Here is a 20,093-nt window from a genome sequence, read left to right as displayed (position 1 = left end):
GAAAAAGAAAAAAAAAACACCAAAAAACCATACCTCAAAATAGTCCATAAGTGTTCATGTTTTTAACTGGTTCACAAAGGCTTAGTTTCATCACATATCTAATTTTAGAAATACTGCTCTGCATAGCTGAAGAAAAGCACTCATCAATTCTAGGTGAAAGAGTCTGGGAGACAGTGTCTCCCTTTCTCACTGACATTACAGAGAATCCAGGGAAAGTGTGACTCAGCAGGGGACATACCTGGTCCAAGGGTTCAGGCATTTGCAGGAGTACACCCAGAACTGCCATCACCTTTTTACCTGCTGTTTAAAACCCCACAAAATTTACCCTCCTTGTGCTTCTCCATTACTCTCAAGAGGCATACTCTGTTAGTTGGACTGTGAGCACAATTAGTTCGACTCTGATACATGACAATAGGACAAATTACTGCACAAATTGCAGTCACCATCATCACATTTATTAAATTCATTTACACATCTATTAAATACACAAGCACACACAGACACACACACACATGTGCACATGGTCAGATGAGATCCAGACGGAGAAGACCCAAAGGTTCTTCAGCCTCTTCAGTATAAGGAAAAGGGGGATGAAGGGACTATGAAAGTTGGATCTTCTTTCCCAAGTAAGAATCCATTTAAACTTAAAAACATTCCTGACAGATGTATGATGAGTTGTTCTGCATGTTTAAGCTCAACAACAGAAATTTCAGCATCCTTGAAAATGTATGCCAGGGTGTCATGGTTTGATGTGGGGGGGGAGGTCCGTCCAGGTGGCAGAAGCTGCCCATCAGAACAGACTCTCATGCCCCTCGGGGCTTGAGCCAATCGGCGCCTTTGTGAATTGCCCTATTTACGTCAGGACAAAGGAACCGGAAAGGTGTGCCTTTGCCCAGGAGCGAGGAGAAGGGAGGGGGGCTCAGCCCCTGCTCCCTGGTGCCTGGCCGGGCGGCAGCCCGCGCTGGGCCGGTGCCCCCCCCACTGAGGATGGCGGCGGCGGAGCCACTTGGGGAACTCGGGGACAGCCCCACTCCCGGGGCACCCACCAGGCCGAGTTCACCCAGAAAGGACTGAGATCTGAGAGAAACGGCCACACCAACACCAGGTCAGTGAAGATGGAACGGGACAATGTGTGCCGCAGCTGAGTGCCCCTTGCAGACCAGTGGTGAGACGGCGAGCGCTCCCCGTTGCTGCTAAAGGCCCACTCGCAGCCCGTGGAGGATCCATGTTGAGAAGAGATGCCAGAGCCTGAGCACGGTACGCATCTAGAGTCCGTGGGATGACCCCGCCGATGGGGAGGTGCTTTGTTAAAGGAGATGCCTGAGCCTGAGACTATTGTGAATCATGGGCACAGGTCGAGCCGCATTTACGCATTTAAAGTCTGTAGGGAGACACATTTAAGGTCGATATGATGACCTATGCCAGAGCGAGTGGCAACAACTCCCTAAGAATCCAAGACTGTGGTAAAGCCTGCACTGGAGCAATCCGATGGGGAAGGATTGCGTCCTGCAGGTAGGACTCACACTTTCTCCGTGAGTAGGGGATCCACTGAAGCAAGGGACAATGGTGTAAGGACTCCTCCTTTAAAAGAAGCGGCAGTATCAACATGGAATGAACTGACCTGCACTCCCCCATTCCTTGCCCCCCTGCGCCGCTGGGGGGAGGAGGTAGAGCCGGGAAGAAAAGGCAAAGGGGGGGAGTGGTGTTGTTTTTAAGATTTGGCCTTGTTTTCTTGGTATCCTCTCAAGTAAACATTTTTGTTTGCTTTTGTCTTTTTAGTTAGCTGTTAATAAACTGTTTTGCTTTAAGGAAACTGAGTCTCTTTTGCCTGGGACCGTGGTTGGTGGGTGCTCCTCTGTTCTTGTCTCGACCTTCAGCTCTTTTATTATATTTTTCTCCTCTCCACTTTACTGGAGTGGGAGACCAGCTGCGTGGAGTTTAGTCGCCGGATCGGCCTAACCCACAACACAGGGGCAAGCTACCTTCACCATTACAAAATTTTTAGCTAAAATCCATGTTTATGTCTTTTGGCACAATTTCAATCCACTACTTCCCAAAGTCAGTAGACCAGTTTATTGCTGTGTACACAGTCCTCTATACAGTAAAGTCTTTCTCCTCCAAACAAGAGGAAAAAAACCCCACCAAACCAAACGCTCCTCCAAATGTACTACTTTTTTTTTTTTTTCTTTTAAGTGACAAACAGTTTTCTCTTTTCTTCTTTTTTTCCCCCATCCATAACACTTTAATGTTCTTGATGAGCTACACCAGAGTCTGAAGCTGGTCCACATGTTTTGGAAGTGCACAAAATTGAAACATTACTCCAGCTGAGACCTTACAGGTACAAAACACAATAGGAGGATTCCTTTACCTGTACTGCCAGATACAGTACTGGTCACAAGTCCCAGGGTGTGGTTTCCTTAGCAAGACCATGACATTGCTGACTCAAACCAGATTTGTGATCTACTGCAATCTGCACCTCCTTCTCCATAAAACTGTCGTACTACTGATCCCTGCTCATTCACGGAGTCAACACTTTGCACTTAACCCCGCTGCATGCATCTATTAATTCACATTCCATAACCAAGACTTTCCAAATCCCTGTTCATCTCCAGAACTGCCTGAAGCATTGCCTGGTCTTGTATCACCTGAAAATGTTGCATCAATGACTTTCATTCATCATGCAGAATACCAGACTCGGGATAGATCTCTCTAGAAATTACACTCTTTCAATTCAACAAAAACAAACAAACAAATAATATTTAAAGTTAACAAACCTAAGTAACAGTATACTATTACCCTATTAAAAAACCCATTGCACCGTAACAGCAAACTTCTATACAATTAAAAACAAGGCTTTAAGTAACCTGATCTACCGGAAGGTGTCTCTGCCCATGCACAGCAGCGAGGTTGGAACTAGGTGATTTTTAAGATCCCTTCCAACCCAAATCATTCTATGATTCTGTGAAAAAATTATCCTGAGCTTTGATACTGCAGAGCATGCAGCAGAAGATTTTTACTCTATAACAACACAGAGCTCCTCTATGCAAAGGGAGTGTCTTAGTGCTTTCGTGCATACGAATCCTCGTTTGTTCTTCCTTCCCTATCAGGTTTTCTTTTCTTTGAGACAAGTTGTTCTTTAATCTTTTTTAAGTTTTTATCTCCAAGAACCAGCTTGCTTTCACCTCTGCAAAGTGCTTCTTCTTTAATGATTCCACTTTCTTCCTTACCGCTCTTTTTGCCTCTCCTTATTGGAAGTTCACATGCAAGTTTAACTTCACTCTAGTTAATACTTACATTTGTTTCAATGGAAATAATCACTGATATGAAATAAAAGCACATGCAGAAGTGCTCAGGCATAACACCTTTGTTATATTAATTTACTTACTACATTTGTTTTTCTCTCCTCTCCTGTTAAATGTAAGTTGTTTAGGGAGAACAATCCCCCAACTGGTTTCGTACATTTCAAAGTTTACAAAATTTCAGAATTTAAAAAAAAAAAGTGATGTGTCTGCCAGAGACAAAGAAATCCACATCTACTTCTACTATGCTGTTTCTATTTCTATGGTTATCTTCCTAATCATTTATCTCCATCTTGTGGGAAGTCCCAGCCTCCACTGGGCTAATGTGTAAGGACAACTGGTCCACAAAATCCATTGCCCTCTCCGAGGCACCTGCCAGCACTGGACCGCTGGAAAAAGTATCTAAGCAAACATAAAGTGATGCTTCCTTTGGTATACATTCCCAGCTTTTAGAGTCCATATATTCGTGACTTTTTGAGCCAGAGATCTTAGTGTTTAAGTAGCTCTTTGTGAACTTTTCCTACATGAGTTTGCATACCTCCCTCTTGAGCACATTTCTGGTTTAGTATTCATAATACTGTTTTGAAACTGCATCCACAGACCACTAAAGCACACAACTACCCTGGGGTTCTGCAAGTGCAAGTAGGTTTTTTTGCTTTTATATCATGTGATTTAAAAAAACCACACACCAAAACACCAAAGCCACACACATTTCTGTGAGATAGAAACTGTAAAATTTTGCAGTTTTTTGAAAACACACAGTGTACAGTGATCATACTTATGCTTTTTACTTTTTGGGGAAAAACAAAAAAACAAACAAAAACCAAGCAAATAAACAAAATCCCAAACCCTAAAGCCCCAAGCGATGTTACTATAACATATTCATACCTTTTAAACATATTCCCTACAATAAACAAAACAAAGCTCAAGGAATCTCAATTGTATCTCCTAAATGTAAAGGTATAACTAATATGTTTCTAAGACCAACATCTGTAACACAAAAAAGACATTTATGGCATTCGAGTTGGCCCAGTACTTCTCATCAGGGCTGTAACCACTGCAGTGGTATCAGAGCCATAATGAGCATGGACCAGGTGTGACACACGAAGTGGGAAAGCCTTAGAGATATTCTTGATTTGGAAAGTTCTTACCTGAAAGGGAGCAGAGTGATATCCTTAAATTTACACACCAATGCTTCCGTACACTTGTCATCAGTGGATACTGCGTGTAACATATACCTACCTGCCTTTAAACACCGCACTGGCAAGTACAGGCCAGAGTTATGTTTGCTTGGTTCCTCTGACACAGTGATTCTGTCTGTACTCCCCCTACAGAAGCAAGACATGCTAGGTTTCATCTGCTAGTTTTATGGGACTGATGAACTCCACTTGCTTATAATTACCTACACCACCATAATAAAACCTTTTTCTCAAAGTTCCAACATTAGAGGAGACGTACAAGCATTCCCCACTTTAAGAGATATGAGAATGGAAGCATTCATGGACTCCTAAGGGTTCCAAAAATCAAATTACTTTAAACAAAGTAAATATTCAGATGAAAAAAAAAAAAATCCTTTTACTCATTTTGCGTACTTCATTTTGCTCCTCCCCTCAAGCATATCTGGGGCATAGGTAAGAATCGACTGAGGAATTCTCTTAATCCATGCACTTTGCATGATGGAATTTCCTTCTCTCTTTTGCCATCAGTTCAATTCTCCCCATCTTCTTCTGCAATTATGGAGGACACCTTTGCTACAAAACCATGGCTGCTCCCTTCTCTCTTTTGCAAGGGAATGCTCAGTTACCTCAGATGGCAATGGAGAGACTTCATCTTTCAGGACACCTACTCATCTTGCCAGGTGACTCTCTGGTCAGCCTCAACATATGGTTATCCCGTGATCCATTGCCCAGTTATACATTCCTTGAGTTCCTATAGGAGGGCATCATCTAGTACCTAGGTGCTCCATCTGAATAGATGCTAAAGTTCATTACTGTGCTGTGATAAACAGTGATATCTTCTGCAGCTTTTATCTAGTTTCAGAGGCAAAATTGAGAGAGAAAAGACAAACCACCACGCATTTAAAACAGCTTCCTTCTTAAAAAAAAATAATTGCAGAATTCTATTTGATAGTAGGAATGATATATCTGTGCATATCACTCTCAAGTATCATCACAACTTCAAGTCTGATCTTAAAAGATTTCCAAACTGTCCTGTAACTCTGTCTGCTCTCACAAGCACAGAGGAGGAACAGAAAGAAATCAGGCCGATCATCAACAGAGACTGGCACACCGCTCCTGTCACTGGAAAAGTTACAAGGGAAGATCAACACCTAGAAAAAAGCATCTGTCTCAACTGATGGAATATAAATCTCACTCTTAAAACCACCATTTTTGAGGCAGTATCACTAATGTGACACAATTTAATTTATATCCAAAGGTGATCTGAAACCATATAATCTATAGAAACACATTTACAAAGATGCGCGGGGAAAGCAATAAGTTTCTTGGGATCCAAGCACAACTGAATGATTTTCTTAGAATATCACAGGGTATTCAAAACTCCATCACAAAAGAAAACGTGCTGCTGTATCTGTATGACTGTCCCTTATGTCAAAACTAGAGGTCCCAAAACACCATGTTCCTTAAAAGTCAATGAAAAGCTATTTTTATTTATATATCTAAAAAAAAAATATATGCATCTTTTCACATACGCACACAAATATATACAAAAGCATAGAACTATGGTGCTGCCCCAGTGGGAAAAGGCTGAAGCATGCCTACTGTTAACTAGCAAGAGAACTCATAGGAAAAGAGGCTACAAGTAACACCAAAATAGGGACTATCTGGTGTATACCTTATTAAATCTGACCAGGAGAGAGGAATTCATCAGAAAACTGACTTTATCTGCTCCATCATCCATGGAAAACCTTGTCTGTATTATGGAGAAATTCTTAAGAGACACAATCTCTTATTAATAATATCATGGACTGTTTTCCCACTAGAGCTGTGCTACTTGCATTCTTTCTCATTTGAAAAGTATTTATATATTTTAAACTGCTTACTGCCGTAGCTAAACACAACGGTGTGAAGTAGCAAATGTAATGAACCAGCCATCTACAGATTGTAGCTTCAGGGAATTACTAGGAACATACCTATCTTTGAAGTAAAGACATAGACTAGACACTTCTAGAAAAATTAAACAATATAAAATTACAAGGGAAAAAAAAGAGCGAGTGAACTGAACAATATCCACTTCAGAATCTCATTAAATAATCCTGTCTCTTCCATCTCATCCATTGTTTTATGCCTCGTGGTTTGGACTCCTAGGGGCAGCTTGTGTGAAGTGGTGTCTTGGACATTCCTCAGCACAATGTTCTAAGAGATCATTCTTGCCCAAGTGCTTGTTCTCTTCTCTTCTCTACATTTCTAGCACTATTCAAGAAGCCTTAAAGAACATGCCCTGTCTCGTTTTTCAAAGCGAGCTACTGAACATAACACTCTCCCCACCACCCTCAGTACCTTTTACAGCTGCCATGAAGGCCTCAAGACAACTTATGTTTGTAAAAAAGCCTGCCCTTACGATCTTGAACAGGGAGGCATTGCTCAGTTTTCCTTGCCACTACTACTCCACCCAGTCCATTTTCTCCACAAAATGTTTTCATTCTATTTCTATCTGTTTCACTCAAACTCATCTAGAGTTGAGGAAGAGTAAACGAAAGTAAGGGAAGAACCACAGGGAGCATTCTGAGTCTCAAATTGTCTGAGATAAGCTCCTTCATAGATTTCATAGATTTCTAGGTTGGAAAAGACCTTAGAGATCATCCAGTCCAACCATCCCTAATCCCCCATTAAACCATATCCCTAAGTAGTTCATCCATCCTTTTCTTAAACACATTCAGGGATGGGGACTCAACCACCTCCTTGGGCAGCCTATTCCAGTGGCTGACAACCCTTTCAGAGAAGAAACACTTTCTAACATCCAACCTGAATCTCCCCTGACTAAGTTTATACCCATTTCCTCTTGTTCTATCATCCATCACTAATGTAAAGAGCCCTTCCCCTACCTCCCCACCATCCCTTCTCAAGTATTTGTAGGCTGTAATCAGGTCTCCCCTCAGCCTCCTCTTCTCCAGGCTAAACAGCCCCAACTCCCTCAGCCGCTCCCCAGAAGTTTTATTTTCCAGCCCCTTGACCAGTTTAGTCGCCCTTCTTTGGACCCGCTCCAGGAGCTCAATATCTCTCTTAAAGCGAGGGGCCCAAAACTGGACACAATATTCCAGGTGCGGCCTCACCAGTGCCGAGTACAGGGGCAGGATCACTTCCCTATTCCTGCTGGTCACACTATTCTTGATACACGCCAGTATCTCACCTGGGCACACTGCTGGCTCATATCAAGCCGGTAGTCAACCAACACCCCCAGGTCCTTCTCCGCCAGGCAGCTCTCCAGCCACTCCTCCCCGAGCCTATAGCGATGCTTGGGGTTTTTACACCCCAAGTGAAGGACTCTGCACTTGGCCTTATTAAAGCTCATGCCATTGGCCTCAGCCCAAAGACCCAGTCTGTTCAAGTCCCTCTGAAGGGCTTCCCTACCCTTGAGCAGATCGACACAGCCTCCCAGCTTGGTGTCGTCCGCAAATTTACTGAGGGTACATTCAATTCCCTCATCCAGGTCATTGATAAAGATGTTAAACAGAACTGGACCCAGCACTGAGCCCTGGGGAACCCCACTGGTGACCGGCCTCCAGCCAGATTTAGCCCCAGTTACCACCACTCTTTGGGCCTGGCCGTCCAGCCAGTTTTTAACCCAAAGGAGGGTGTGCCTATCCAGGCCAGCAGTTATCAGTTTCTCAACCAGAACATTATGAGAGACTGTATCGAAGGCTTTACTGAGGTCTAGGAAAACTACATCCACAGCCCTTCCCTCGTCAACCAGGCGGGTCACCCTGTCATAGAAGGTGATCAGGTTTGATTGGCAAGACCTGCCTTTCATAAACTCATGTTGACTGGGCCTGATCACCCGGTTAACCTGTATGTGCTCATTAATAGCACTCAAGATAACCTGTTCCATGACTTTGCCTGTCACCGAGGTCAAACTGACAGGCCTGTAGTTCCCCAGATCCTCCTTCCGCCTTTTTTTCCGCTCCTTATTCCTTCTCATCTCCATACACTTATCAGAAAAACATGCGCTGTGCCCACATTGCTTCTAGCTCCTTTATTGTTTTGCACGAACAAAAATCCAGACTTCCAGTTTTGCAGCAGGATGCAGATGCTCCCAACATCACAGCTCACATAAAATGTAGAATAAATTGAAGAGGCGATCCGACCTCCTTCACAAGGTGCTACTGTACTTTCCTGTTCTCCTCTTTGTGAAAAGACCTTCAGACTTCAGGGAGAGACAGGTTAACAGCTCAGGTGGGTGTATTTTCAGAACTCAGGCACTGATACCGTCAGATGCTGGAGTCGCAGAGCGATCTTGTGCAGAAAGGGAAAAACAGCAGCTAAAGCCTAGATAGCTTCAACAGGCATTAAAGGAATTTGATAAGGGTATGTGAACTACAGAAGTAATGAACTCCATCTATCAGTCATGGCAGCTGAAAATGGTCCTACACAGAATAACGAACACCGAGCCTATGCATCATAAAACTCTTACTCCATACTGCCTGATGGAAACAAACAGTAGCCGTTTGAAGAAATCGATAAAATAAAACGTTGACAGGGTTTCAGAGGGATCTCCAGATTTGAAACTGCAAACATCAATAGGATGTACAATTTTCAAATTTAGATACTAAAAGCTTCCTCGCATGGGGAAAAAGAACATGCATGCACTGCTAGTCAATGCAAATTCTACGGCCGTTTCTACAAGATAATTTTTTACGATTGTCTAGGGGTGGAGAGGAGGGAACAACAGTAAAACCAAATTAATTCATGTACTTGAAGTGTGGAATTCAAAGAATGTAAAAGTATACCCAAGAAAACACTCATTTAAGGCTTCAACCAAAGCCCACTGAATTCAGTCAGTGGAATTTTTTCCTTCTACTTCTAATAAATTCTATATTATACCTCTCGATACCAAGAGCCATAAGCTATGAAGAAGCAAGGACAAAACAGTGACCAGGAATAACTGGATTATTCTCATACTCACTATATGCCATAGATTAGGCAGTTTGAAAGGAGAGAGAGAGAGAGAGAGACGGAGAACAAGAAATTTACTGAGATCACAACTTGACTTTTAACAAACACCCTCTTATTTCTACAAGAATGGAGGAAGGTTCAATCTCTCTCTCTTTGATTCTCTTTTCCTCTATTTCTCCTCTCCACAGTCCACCCTGTGGGCCATACCTGTTTCACCTACCTGAGAAAAATTTCAACCACTCAAGAACCAAAATGAAAAACCACTCAAGAATCTAAGGGAGTTCTGTCCTTTTCTTTAGCCACTTGAATTAAGTGCTTATTACTACACAAATAAAGCTGCAAACCAAGAAATGATTTAAAAATCGCACCCCATATTATTCTTCGCTCAGTACTAATATTCATAAACCCCAATACTCATGTATGAAATCTGACATTTTCCTCAAGAAAATGGCATATATTCCCTTACAAATAATTTTAATTACATTATCTTCAAAAGAGACTTTTATAGGGCTTTTAAAAATAAAAGAACAAAATGAAAGATACGGACAGGACAAAAAACCATGCTGCTTCCAAATACATAAAATAAAAGAAAAACAAGAATAATATAAGAAAAATAAATGCAGAAAGTGAATGCATTAAGTACAGTGAAGAGATCCATCTCCCCAGAAATGCTTTCTCAAGTTTATCTATAAGGAATTAGAAGATAACAATTGTATTTTAAATGAAAAAAAAAGCAGTAACATACTTTTCAAACAAATGTCTTCCAACTTCAGCATCTACTGCACTTAGTGGATCATCCAGAAGATAGATGTCCGCATCTTGATACACAGCTCTAAAAAGTTTAAAGAAAAGTCAGTATCACAAAGTCTTACATTTGTTTACTTTAGTCACTAAAGTACAACAATTTGTAAATTTTAGAAAGGCAAAAACCACTAGCCTTGCCAGATTTACACGGGCCTTCTGTCCTCCACTCAATGTAGCTCCACGATCTCCTATTACTGTAAGGTCACCATCTGCTAATAGTTCCAAGTCCTGTGAACATGAAAGAACAGATAGCAAGATTTTATTTTACTTTTTTAATCATTTTAGCTTCGAAGACTGACAAACCTGCTTCAACAAAATATTTTCTTATTTGAAAAGTATTAACTTACCATCTCACATTAAAATACAAGGATTCATATTAAATTAAATATCCCCAGTTACTTTATGACTTTGTACCTTCAGCAAAAGATAATTAAGAAAGCAGGAAAATTAGGTAGGATCTTAAAGTTCACTTTTTCTACAGCTTTGCCAGAGGGAAGTGCACTACTATTCTTAGTGTTACAATGAACATTTGCTGGTGATTCAGCAAATCAAACTAACAATTATGAAGCATAACAGTGAATTAATTGTTTTTTCTAGAACAAAATGAGCTGTCACCATAAATAGAAATGAACTAACTATTATCAGTAAATTATCTTCCACTTGCCAATGTCCCTAAGAACCACATTACTTTTATTCTTACTGCAATGTATCCAATTTACAGGGCTTGGGACTATGAGTTACAGAACAGAATTATACAGTGTTCCATGTCATATTATTGTATTTCCTATTCAGGAAATATAAAAGTTTTATATTGAGCTATAAAACACATTCTGAAAGTTTATTCACAGCTTTTACAAGATACATAAATTTGAAAGAAAACTATGAAAGCATATCTACCATCAAATATGAGGTTTTTTTTAAATGCAGTTTACTGTCTTTTAAAGTCACTAAAACCTTAAGTTTAGACAACAGCATATGACTGAATATCAGCAGGAGATATTAAAACCATTTACCATGTGTAAAAACCTTGCAAAAAATTTTCATCACAGTAACCATCTGCTTTTCACCTGTGTTGCTGCTGACAGGAATATTGTAACATGCTGCATAAAATCTTTTTAGCTGCTAAGCAAAACGTCTGTTTCTTGACAAATCTGGCTTAATCCTCTTCTATATCTCATGTCAAACTTCTCTGCGCACAGACCTTTCAAAAATATTTTTTCAGAAAACTACTTGGGCTCAGCTAGTTCTCCAATATACAGCACTAAGATTCTTTAGATAGCCATTAGCAATGTATGATACACCTAACATTTATTTTTAATAAAGCATATAGGATATTTATAAAATGGAAGTCACAAATAGTGCTAGCTTGATCATTTATTTTCCACCTTCTATTGCATTTACATACACAGTGAAAAGGGCTAACGTGACTATGAAATTAAGTAACTGGAAATAGCTTTATCCAAATTTGTCTATGCTTCACATAAGCTACACCTCCCTCTAGTGAAAGTTTTAGGAATTCCAAGAATGTGCTTGCACACGGATGTCAAAAATAATTACACATATTTGTGTTAAGGAATAGATTTATTTCACATGCTACTAATAATAATTCGGCATATTGTATATTGCAGCATGTATAACAAGTGTGAAAGAACACTAAGATAAAAATAAAGATCACGAAAATAAAAGACACAAAGAGAAAACCATACCTTTTTAAGAGCACAGACTTTTAAAACTTTTTCATATTTTTCCCTCTCATACTCCTTGTCAAACAGTATATTACTTCTTACTGTACCAGAAAACACCCAAGGCTGTTGAGAAACATAGGCAATTCTTCCAGTAACGTTTATCAAGCCTTTGTCTTTAGGCAGCTCACCAAGCACAGCACTTAAGAGCGAAGACTGGAAAAGATTAAAAAAAAATAAAAATTGAAGTTTGATTGCACTAAAGACATCACAGAGATTAAGCAGTGTTTACTGGCACCATGAGCTATTTCACCCTGCAACTCAAACCACTCTGCTAACAGTAGAGGAGCACTAGTATCCTTTACATGCAATCTAGAAGCATGTACAGAGTACTGTTTAACTACGAACCATCTCCTCCCCATCGCCAGGACATCTGCCTTTCTTGAATGTCACTATCTTGATGCAAAGTGTGTTATTACACATGGAAAGGAAATGTACGTTTTCAAGTCTCTAGTCATGTTTAACAAGCTCATAAAACCCCCACAGAATGGAGTAAACATTAAGACTTACTTTTCCAGCTCCTACAGGACCAATCACAGCCAATAATTCCCCTCGTCTGACAGTAAATGAAAGTTGTTGAAGTGCTGGGCTTTCTAAACTCTGTGGATTTGAGAAAAAGTTAGGCTTCCTCAGTAACGAAATACGCACCATCAAAACAATTCTTTAGAAACAGAAAATAATGCACGTAAGTCACTGTAAATTAGCAACCTGTACGCCCACCACATTTTCAGGCATACACAAACGCTTCTGAAAGACCCTGATCCTTCACCCCGAAAAAGTAACACAGACAAAACAGTGTTCAAGGAATAAAGAACCCAAAGGCAGCAGACGCGGCGCTTCCTCAAAGCCCACGCATCCTCGCTGCAGCTCAGCACAAGGCTGGGGTGGCAGCCTCGGACACCGGAGCTCTCTGCCGGCCATCGAACCAGCATTCATGGCCTCAGCACGGCGTGTCCAGCAGCTCCGAGTAGTCAGACAAATGCTGGAAAAAGGGAAGGTTAAACCTCTCTCAGAGTCCCAGGAAAGCCAGGTCTGTGTTTGCTCTAGTCAAGGCTCTATCCAAAGTGAAAATAGAAAAAAGCCTTTTGATTTTACACAACTTTATCTTGCGTAGCATGGATTCTCAGAGACTTTTCACGGATGACACAGTGGGCTATTTGTGTGAAAATATACTACCTTAGGATTGTTTGTTTAACATTCCTTTAATGTTAAGCAAATCTTAACGCTTATCCTTTATGTTAAGCTACTGATAAGAGCTTGTTTCCCAATGTATTTTGCACCTCTCCTATCAAGGTTGTAAAAAATGCCTATTTCTTGTGAAAAGAAAGGATGCTGATGTCTTTAATAGCTATGCTAAACCGCAATTCCTAAGGGCCTGGTGCAGCTCCTTCTCATTAAAGCAAAACACCGTTGTAACAGGATCTGCCTTTACATGCATCTTAGACCACACTAAGCATGACTGACACTGAAATGCAAACAGGAAAAAATATGCATTATTAAAAAAAAAGGAAAAAAGAAAAAAGTATTTTTATTAAAGGACCAACCAAAAATCCAGCCTTAAGCTTCAAGAAAGTAGAACAAGATGAAAAATATCTGGTGTACCTCTTAATGGTTTGCAGACTACTTAAAATCTCCAGCCACCCTTTGAAGCTCAAGAGGCTGAAGAGGCCATCACCTAATTCAGCAAGAAAGATGCCGCATGACCAAGTTCTGGGACTGCAAAAAGGGGAAGGTTGCAGCCTGTTTCAAATTATTTGGGAGAGACATAGCTACAGTATCCATCCCCAGCTCTTGTGGATCGGATAGCTTGGCTAGCACGCACGCAGCCACTCGTGCCAGGGGAAACACTCGGTTGGGCAACAGCATACCCAGAGCTCAAAGCTACACACGCCCCATCTCGGCTCGCAGAGGCACCGCAGGGTTCACACGAAGTCAGAGTCAAACCGTGAGAACCCAAACTTGTGCGTGTTGTGCAACTCTGTGCAACTACTTTTGTTGCTATTATTCATTTCCACAAGGTGGCATCAACGGGTCTTTTTTCCTTTTCTCCAACCTCCCCTCCCAATCAGCATTTTCCCATGAATTTGATTTCCTGGATCAGAGTACTCAGTTCAGGTTCTCTGCTAAGGTAGGGCAACAATACCAACTTGTGACAGCCAAGGCTTTTTTTGCACTTTAATGCAAAGTTTGAGGAAAAGAAAATATCTCTTATTAAATCAACTAGTCTACATGGAAAAAGTAAACAAGCTTTCGGACACACAGGCCCTTCTTCAGATCTCTTGAGCTTGTGCTTCCGTATTGACAAAAGTACAAAGATACTTCCTTCCATACTCATTTTTTTAAAAAAAATATATCACACGAGCCTAAAATCATGATGGAAAATTTTAAAAAAGTTTTTTAACTATTATCCAAATATTATCTATTAAAGCAGTATTGTAAGATATCACAGACCCTATAGCAAAGTAGTAAGGCAAGCAAACAGCACGGCCACAAACACCTAAGGGGCATGGTATTTTTGCAAAATAGCATTCCTTATAATTAAAGACCATTTGTCCTGAATTCATCACACCTATTTTTAGGCACTAAACTGAGGCACTTAAATTAGAGCACAGACTAATATTACAGCTAAGTTCATCTTAGCTCATTACCACAAATGACAAAGGCACAGGGGAGCTGGGACAACTATCCGTGTCTTTCACTTCCCTTCTTCTGCCACTTGCTCTTGCCTAACCTTGCAGATGGGTTGTTCATGGGAGTCAGCTACCAGAAAACAGATCACATTAAAAGTGATTCGTTTTCTATCGCTTTATCCTTCTGAACTGGTTCACCACAGGGTCGTACACACAAGCGTTAACACCAGCACAAGGGAGGGAACAGAGGCACAGAGCGCAAGGACAGAAGGACACAAGAACGATCCCATCAGGAGCAGCAACTCCTCAGGTGAGCTTGGGCAGCCCTTACACGTCTTACAGTCCAGAGAGAGAAACAATTCATTCCATCTAAGGGATATAGAGATGATATATCGCACAGAAGTACTATACTACTTAGGCTGCTCACTTAAGTGACTAAAATTACACAGGATATATTTGGCCTCTGTTCGAATGCATGAATTTTAAATCTAAAGTTGCTCAGTTGAGCAGACAGACTGTTCTGTAGACTCAAGGCACATCAGTAAAAACCCGTCCTGAAGAATCCCTAGCTCCATGCTGGTATCAGACTAGCCTGTGGGACTCAGATAACACTTGCCTTAGTAAAAACAAGAGTGTGACCATGAATTAATCGAGTTTGTTTATCTTTTGATAAACTGTAATACACCATGTTAGATTGTTTTCCTAAAAGTCTAGCTAATAATCCCTTTTTTACTTCCAGTGATTTTGGATTTGTGGGTTGTTGGGTTCATGTAGTATCTCTTTTGGTTTATTATCTTTAAAAATAAAAAATTATCATCCAGCTGTACAGTGTCCATATAGACATCCAAAGAGTCATGAGCAACTCAGTAAGGGTAACAAGCTAAGTTGGCTACTTGACAAAGAACAGCATATTTTTATTATTCCTTTTATAACTCCTCTCTCTCAGAACTCCTCATCTTTTCAGTGAGCAACTCCGTAAAATTATTTTGCATCACTGCAAGAGTATATAAAAGAAACTTTCCGAGTTTCTTTTAATAGTTCTGGGAGAATTGCTCTTCTCCCAAGCACATTGCAATTAAATATCAAAATGAAAATTACATTAACAGTTTTGTAGGCGGTTTGTTGGTTTGCTTTTTTTTTTAAATCAAAAGGAAACCAGTAATTCCAGTCATGCTGCTCTGCCTCATGCAATATAAACAACTCATTAAAAAAAAAAGTGAAGGTGTTTTATGGGCATATTATGCAATCATTTCCTATGAACTGCTAGCAGTGGTATCGATGGTGGTTTGGGCAGAAAACAAAGACGAAGAAATACACTGTTTTGCATTAGAATGTATTCACCATTAAGTTTTCATATCAATTAAAAGTTTGTTCAATGTTTCAGAAAGAATTTATGTCACAGAGACAAGTCTGAGACAGTAAAGCACAATAATTTAACAATTTTCTTTTGTAGCTGAGTAGCAGTACTACGTAGATCCTCACATATTTTCACACTTTATTTTCCTTGAGACATAGCACATGTAGAGGAAGAGGGTATATAAAGGAAAATAATTGACATGTCTTATTTGCAGTACATTTACATGCAAAATTCATTTTCAGAGCTTCCAGCATTTCTTGTGGAAACTGAAGCTTCTCTTGTGCAAGAATACAGGCAGCTCATAATAGTGTCAACAACTCATCACAAATTGCTGATTTCCATAGCAATTGCAGTTTTAAAACAGAAACGACAGTCAATCTTTGCCCTTTATACAGAAAAGGATACATAAGAAATTTATCACCTGTGCATTGTTCCTTTTTCTAGTCATTTTGGTGGTCTGGGTGCATTTTAAGCAGAGAACACTTTGTAGCTGAACAGTCTCAATTAAAATACAGAGAAACAAATATGTGGAGACTAGTCTCTAAAGCTTTCAAATCTGTTATGAGAAGTATAACATTGTACTGGTTCTAGACAAATGGACTGATCAGCATTCAGTTCACGCAAAAAACACCCACGCACTAAGGCCCACGTTACTGTGCTGTCTCTCCTTAATTCCAATTTAAGTATCTCAGCGACAATACAGCGCTGTTTAATACCAAGAGATATTTTCACATTGAAACGTACAGATTTTCATTTCATGTAATATTCACGAATAGCTACTTTAAGATGCACTTGACAGTGTTTTCAGTACTATTCTACAGACCTAGCTCAACATATTAAAAGGATTCTCATACACAAAAGATGGAATACAAAACATCAGGACACTATACATAAGACTTTTTAGACTTAAAATGCCTGCAGTGCCAATACACTTGACATTTAGTAGAACTAAATTTACCTTATCCCAATAGCAAGTCAAATCCTGAACATGAAGAATGACATTCTCATTATTACCATGCAGTTGTGGCTTGAAGTCTGTGACCTCATCAAGTATCAGAAAGTTCTGCAATAAAAGAAAAGTACAAGATATTGCCTAATGTGAAACTGAGAATGGGAAAGAAACCCAAGTACATGTTTTTAGAAGCAGCGTACAGAACATTATGGGGAGAAAAAAAAAAACACCACAAACTGATCAAAAAATTACATTTCCAAAGCAATGCACAACTCCTTCAACAGTGTACCTCTAACTAGCTAACTGTCCCCCCAAACAAAAACCAACAAATAAACCAAAAGTGCAGATTTAACAGCAGAAAAGTACTACAGGACTCTAACAACCAGCTCAATAACACACAGCTCCTGAAGCAAACGGACCTTGAGAACCCACCCTGTCTTTTCCTTGAAACACTGACAAACCTTGCAATTGTTTGATTCCCTCTTGCCATGTAGAAGAGGTGAAACCCTCGCTGCAACACCCTATCATTCCACTGCTTTGATAGTAAAGGCTTGTGTTGTTTTGCTCAGAAGAACAACCAGGACACGGTAAGCAGCTGTCCACTGTCCCTATTAAGCATTCTTCCCAGTGACAGAAAGGCTGCAGAACACTATCTGGATCTCTACTCCTTTTGAAGTCCAGGGCATTAACAACAACAACAACAGCAAAAATCCCCTATTCCTGCGTAACTGGTTCATTGCACTTTCACTTCTGTACTTCTACATTATATCCCAGCCAGAGAGCCTTTCCTTCAAGTTGCATAAACGTGCTCTTTTGTACCACAGCCACACTTCTAGCACATCTTGCCTGACATTTGATTACAAATAGCTCAAACACATTTAGAAAGGAAAGAGGCAAATTCTAGAGAAAACTTTCAAGAATAACAGTTACCAAAATTTTAAGATAAAACCAGAAAAATTGTATCATGCTTTGAATCACAGAGCACAAAAACTTTAAATAGGCTCTAGCAGACAATATTTTGAGAAAAAGAAGCAAGGTCTTGATCTTAGAAGCCAAGACTAGTTAACAAGTACTGAGCTAACAGTCTGCAGACATGAGATAGCTGCTGAAGATTCAGAAGTCAGCAACTAAGAAGAAGCAGAAAGAGAATGCCAGGAGCCGTGGAAAGGCAGGAAGAGCACTGCTAGGTGTTAACAGGCACAGAGGTTCTGCTCAAGCTCCAGCTGGCAGGTACCATTTCAGAGAGGAGTGAGAAGTCAAGCTTTTTAATGCAGCAGTGTCCAGACTCAATGCACATATTCATACATCTCCACCAAAAGTGCAAAGCCACACGTGCCTGTGCTCTCCGGCCAGGTGAGTATTACTGAGTGCCGTTTTAAACAGGCAGGCCCAAACTGGCACACGTCTAAGAGAGAAGCCAGGATAACAGAGTGGTGGGCAGGGAAAGAAACTCCAGACACAGCCTAAATCAGTACTGGGACACGCGGCTTGAGAAAAAGACCTCAGAAGGGTGATTTGGATTTAGATGACAGCTGAAATACCATGGCAGTTATATGCAAGGAATCGGTCTCTTGTTTCTGCATTTACCAGGAATTTCTCTTCTAGCAGTAGCATTCATCCCAGGTATAAATCCTAGCTAGCAATCTGGCAAGGTTTAACCCGGCTTACCACTAAACAACACATAGCCGCTTGCTCACCCTCTCCCATCTCCCGGGGAATAGGAAAGAGAATTAAAAGGGAAAAGGGAAGGAGACTCGTGAGTTGAGAAAAGAACAATTTAATAATTGAAATAAAATAAAGTTAAAAGTGATAATGATAAAAGCAATAATAAAAATGATAATATAGAAAAAAGATAATAATATATACAAAGAAGTGAAGCACAGTGTAACTGCTCACCACTCACTGACCAACACCTGTCCCATCCTGGCTAAAGGAAACAGAGAAGTCTCAAAACCACAATCCTGGAAGACTGAGAGGCCCCAAGAGAGAAATTTGCTGTCCAACCCTCATCTATATACTGGGCATGACGTTGCACGATACAGAATATTCCATTGGCTAATTGGGGCCTTAATCCTAAATCTAAACTCAAATCCTAAACTAGGAGTTGTGGGCCCTTTGTCCCAGCCATGCTCCCCCCCAGCCTGTTGTACTCCTGCACATCGGCAAAACACGGGAAGCTGAAGAGTCCTTGATGTCTTAGCAACAACCATAAACATCAGTGTGCTACCAACATTCTTCTCATAACAAATCCCATACTAAATCCAAAACACGGAGCTCTTCTAGCTGCTAAAAAGAAAACTAATGCCGTCCCAGCTGAAACCAGGACAAAAAATGATCAAAATTGTTACAGTATCGTATATGGAAGATTTCAAATAAAACCGGTGCAAATGAAGAAAAAAAGTTAAATGGTTAACACCATTAATTTTAAACAGCAGGGGAAAAAAATCAATACCAGAAATAAAACTTTCTAATGCAGAGAAATAACTTAAGCCTTAGAGACTCTTCAAGTTCTCTTAAAACACTCGTCTATTCTTTTTGTACTTGATAGTCTTTGATGGCGGGAAAAATAAAGTTGCTACGATCCACAGGACGTTGAGAAGCAAACATTAGCTTAAGATATGACTGTGTCCTTGAAAGAGAAACCTCTACCTTTTGTCCTCAGCTGAAACTTATCGTCTTTCCTGCATGTCTGCCAAGAGAACCCTCTGAAACACCACTGCTCTTACTCTGTTTCAAGAGGGCACCTTGAGCCTATTGTTCCATCACGAAAGAGTGGATGAGCTTCAAGAAGAGATGCAGACCAGCTCTTGGATGTGTAGCTAGCGTGAGGGGAAAAGACAGCTTAGGTGAAGAAGAACACCACAATATTCTTGGTAAACAGTTCCTATGTATGTATAAACAAAAATGGAGGAAAGGCTACTACTTCCCATCTGACTATTGTTCTTTATTGTCACATGAAGCATAGTATCTCCTGCTTCCTCCTCTCTGAGAGCACTTTAAGATCAGTGCAGAAACCTCAATTGTTCTACAAAACCTAAGAGAAAGCACTCTCAAAAAAACACATTCTTTGTAGTTTTGCCCAAACATACCCAGTCATTATCTTAATCAGTTTTCCTGCGTTTCCTACTCTCTTCTCCTCTTAATTCTTTCCCATTTATTTACATTTCAATAACACATC

At 40.3% G+C, this 20,093-nt stretch overlaps 1 protein-coding gene across 1 annotated transcript in view; it reads right to left on the bottom strand.

Annotated features, from left to right (window-relative positions):
• Positions 1–20,093, bottom strand: part of ABCC4 (ATP binding cassette subfamily C member 4 (PEL blood group)) — a 160,833-nt gene that overhangs the window by 107,673 nt on the left and 33,067 nt on the right. The window contains exons 9-13 of the mRNA XM_086611334.1: positions 16,922–17,026; positions 12,487–12,576; positions 11,941–12,132; positions 10,368–10,462; positions 10,176–10,262 (exon numbers count right to left, since the gene is read on the bottom strand). Coding sequence (XP_086467460.1) covers positions 10,176–10,262; positions 10,368–10,462; positions 11,941–12,132; positions 12,487–12,576; positions 16,922–17,026 — 569 coding nt within the window. The remainder of the gene's footprint in view (positions 1–10,175; positions 10,263–10,367; positions 10,463–11,940; positions 12,133–12,486; positions 12,577–16,921; positions 17,027–20,093) is intronic.

The sequence above is a fragment of the Tauraco erythrolophus genome, chromosome 1 (assembly GCF_009769465.1).
Source record: "Tauraco erythrolophus isolate bTauEry1 chromosome 1, bTauEry1.pri, whole genome shotgun sequence".
In the NCBI taxonomy this organism is placed as follows: domain Eukaryota; kingdom Metazoa; phylum Chordata; class Aves; order Musophagiformes; family Musophagidae; genus Tauraco; species Tauraco erythrolophus.
This window is presented reverse-complemented; position numbering and strand designations above follow the sequence as displayed.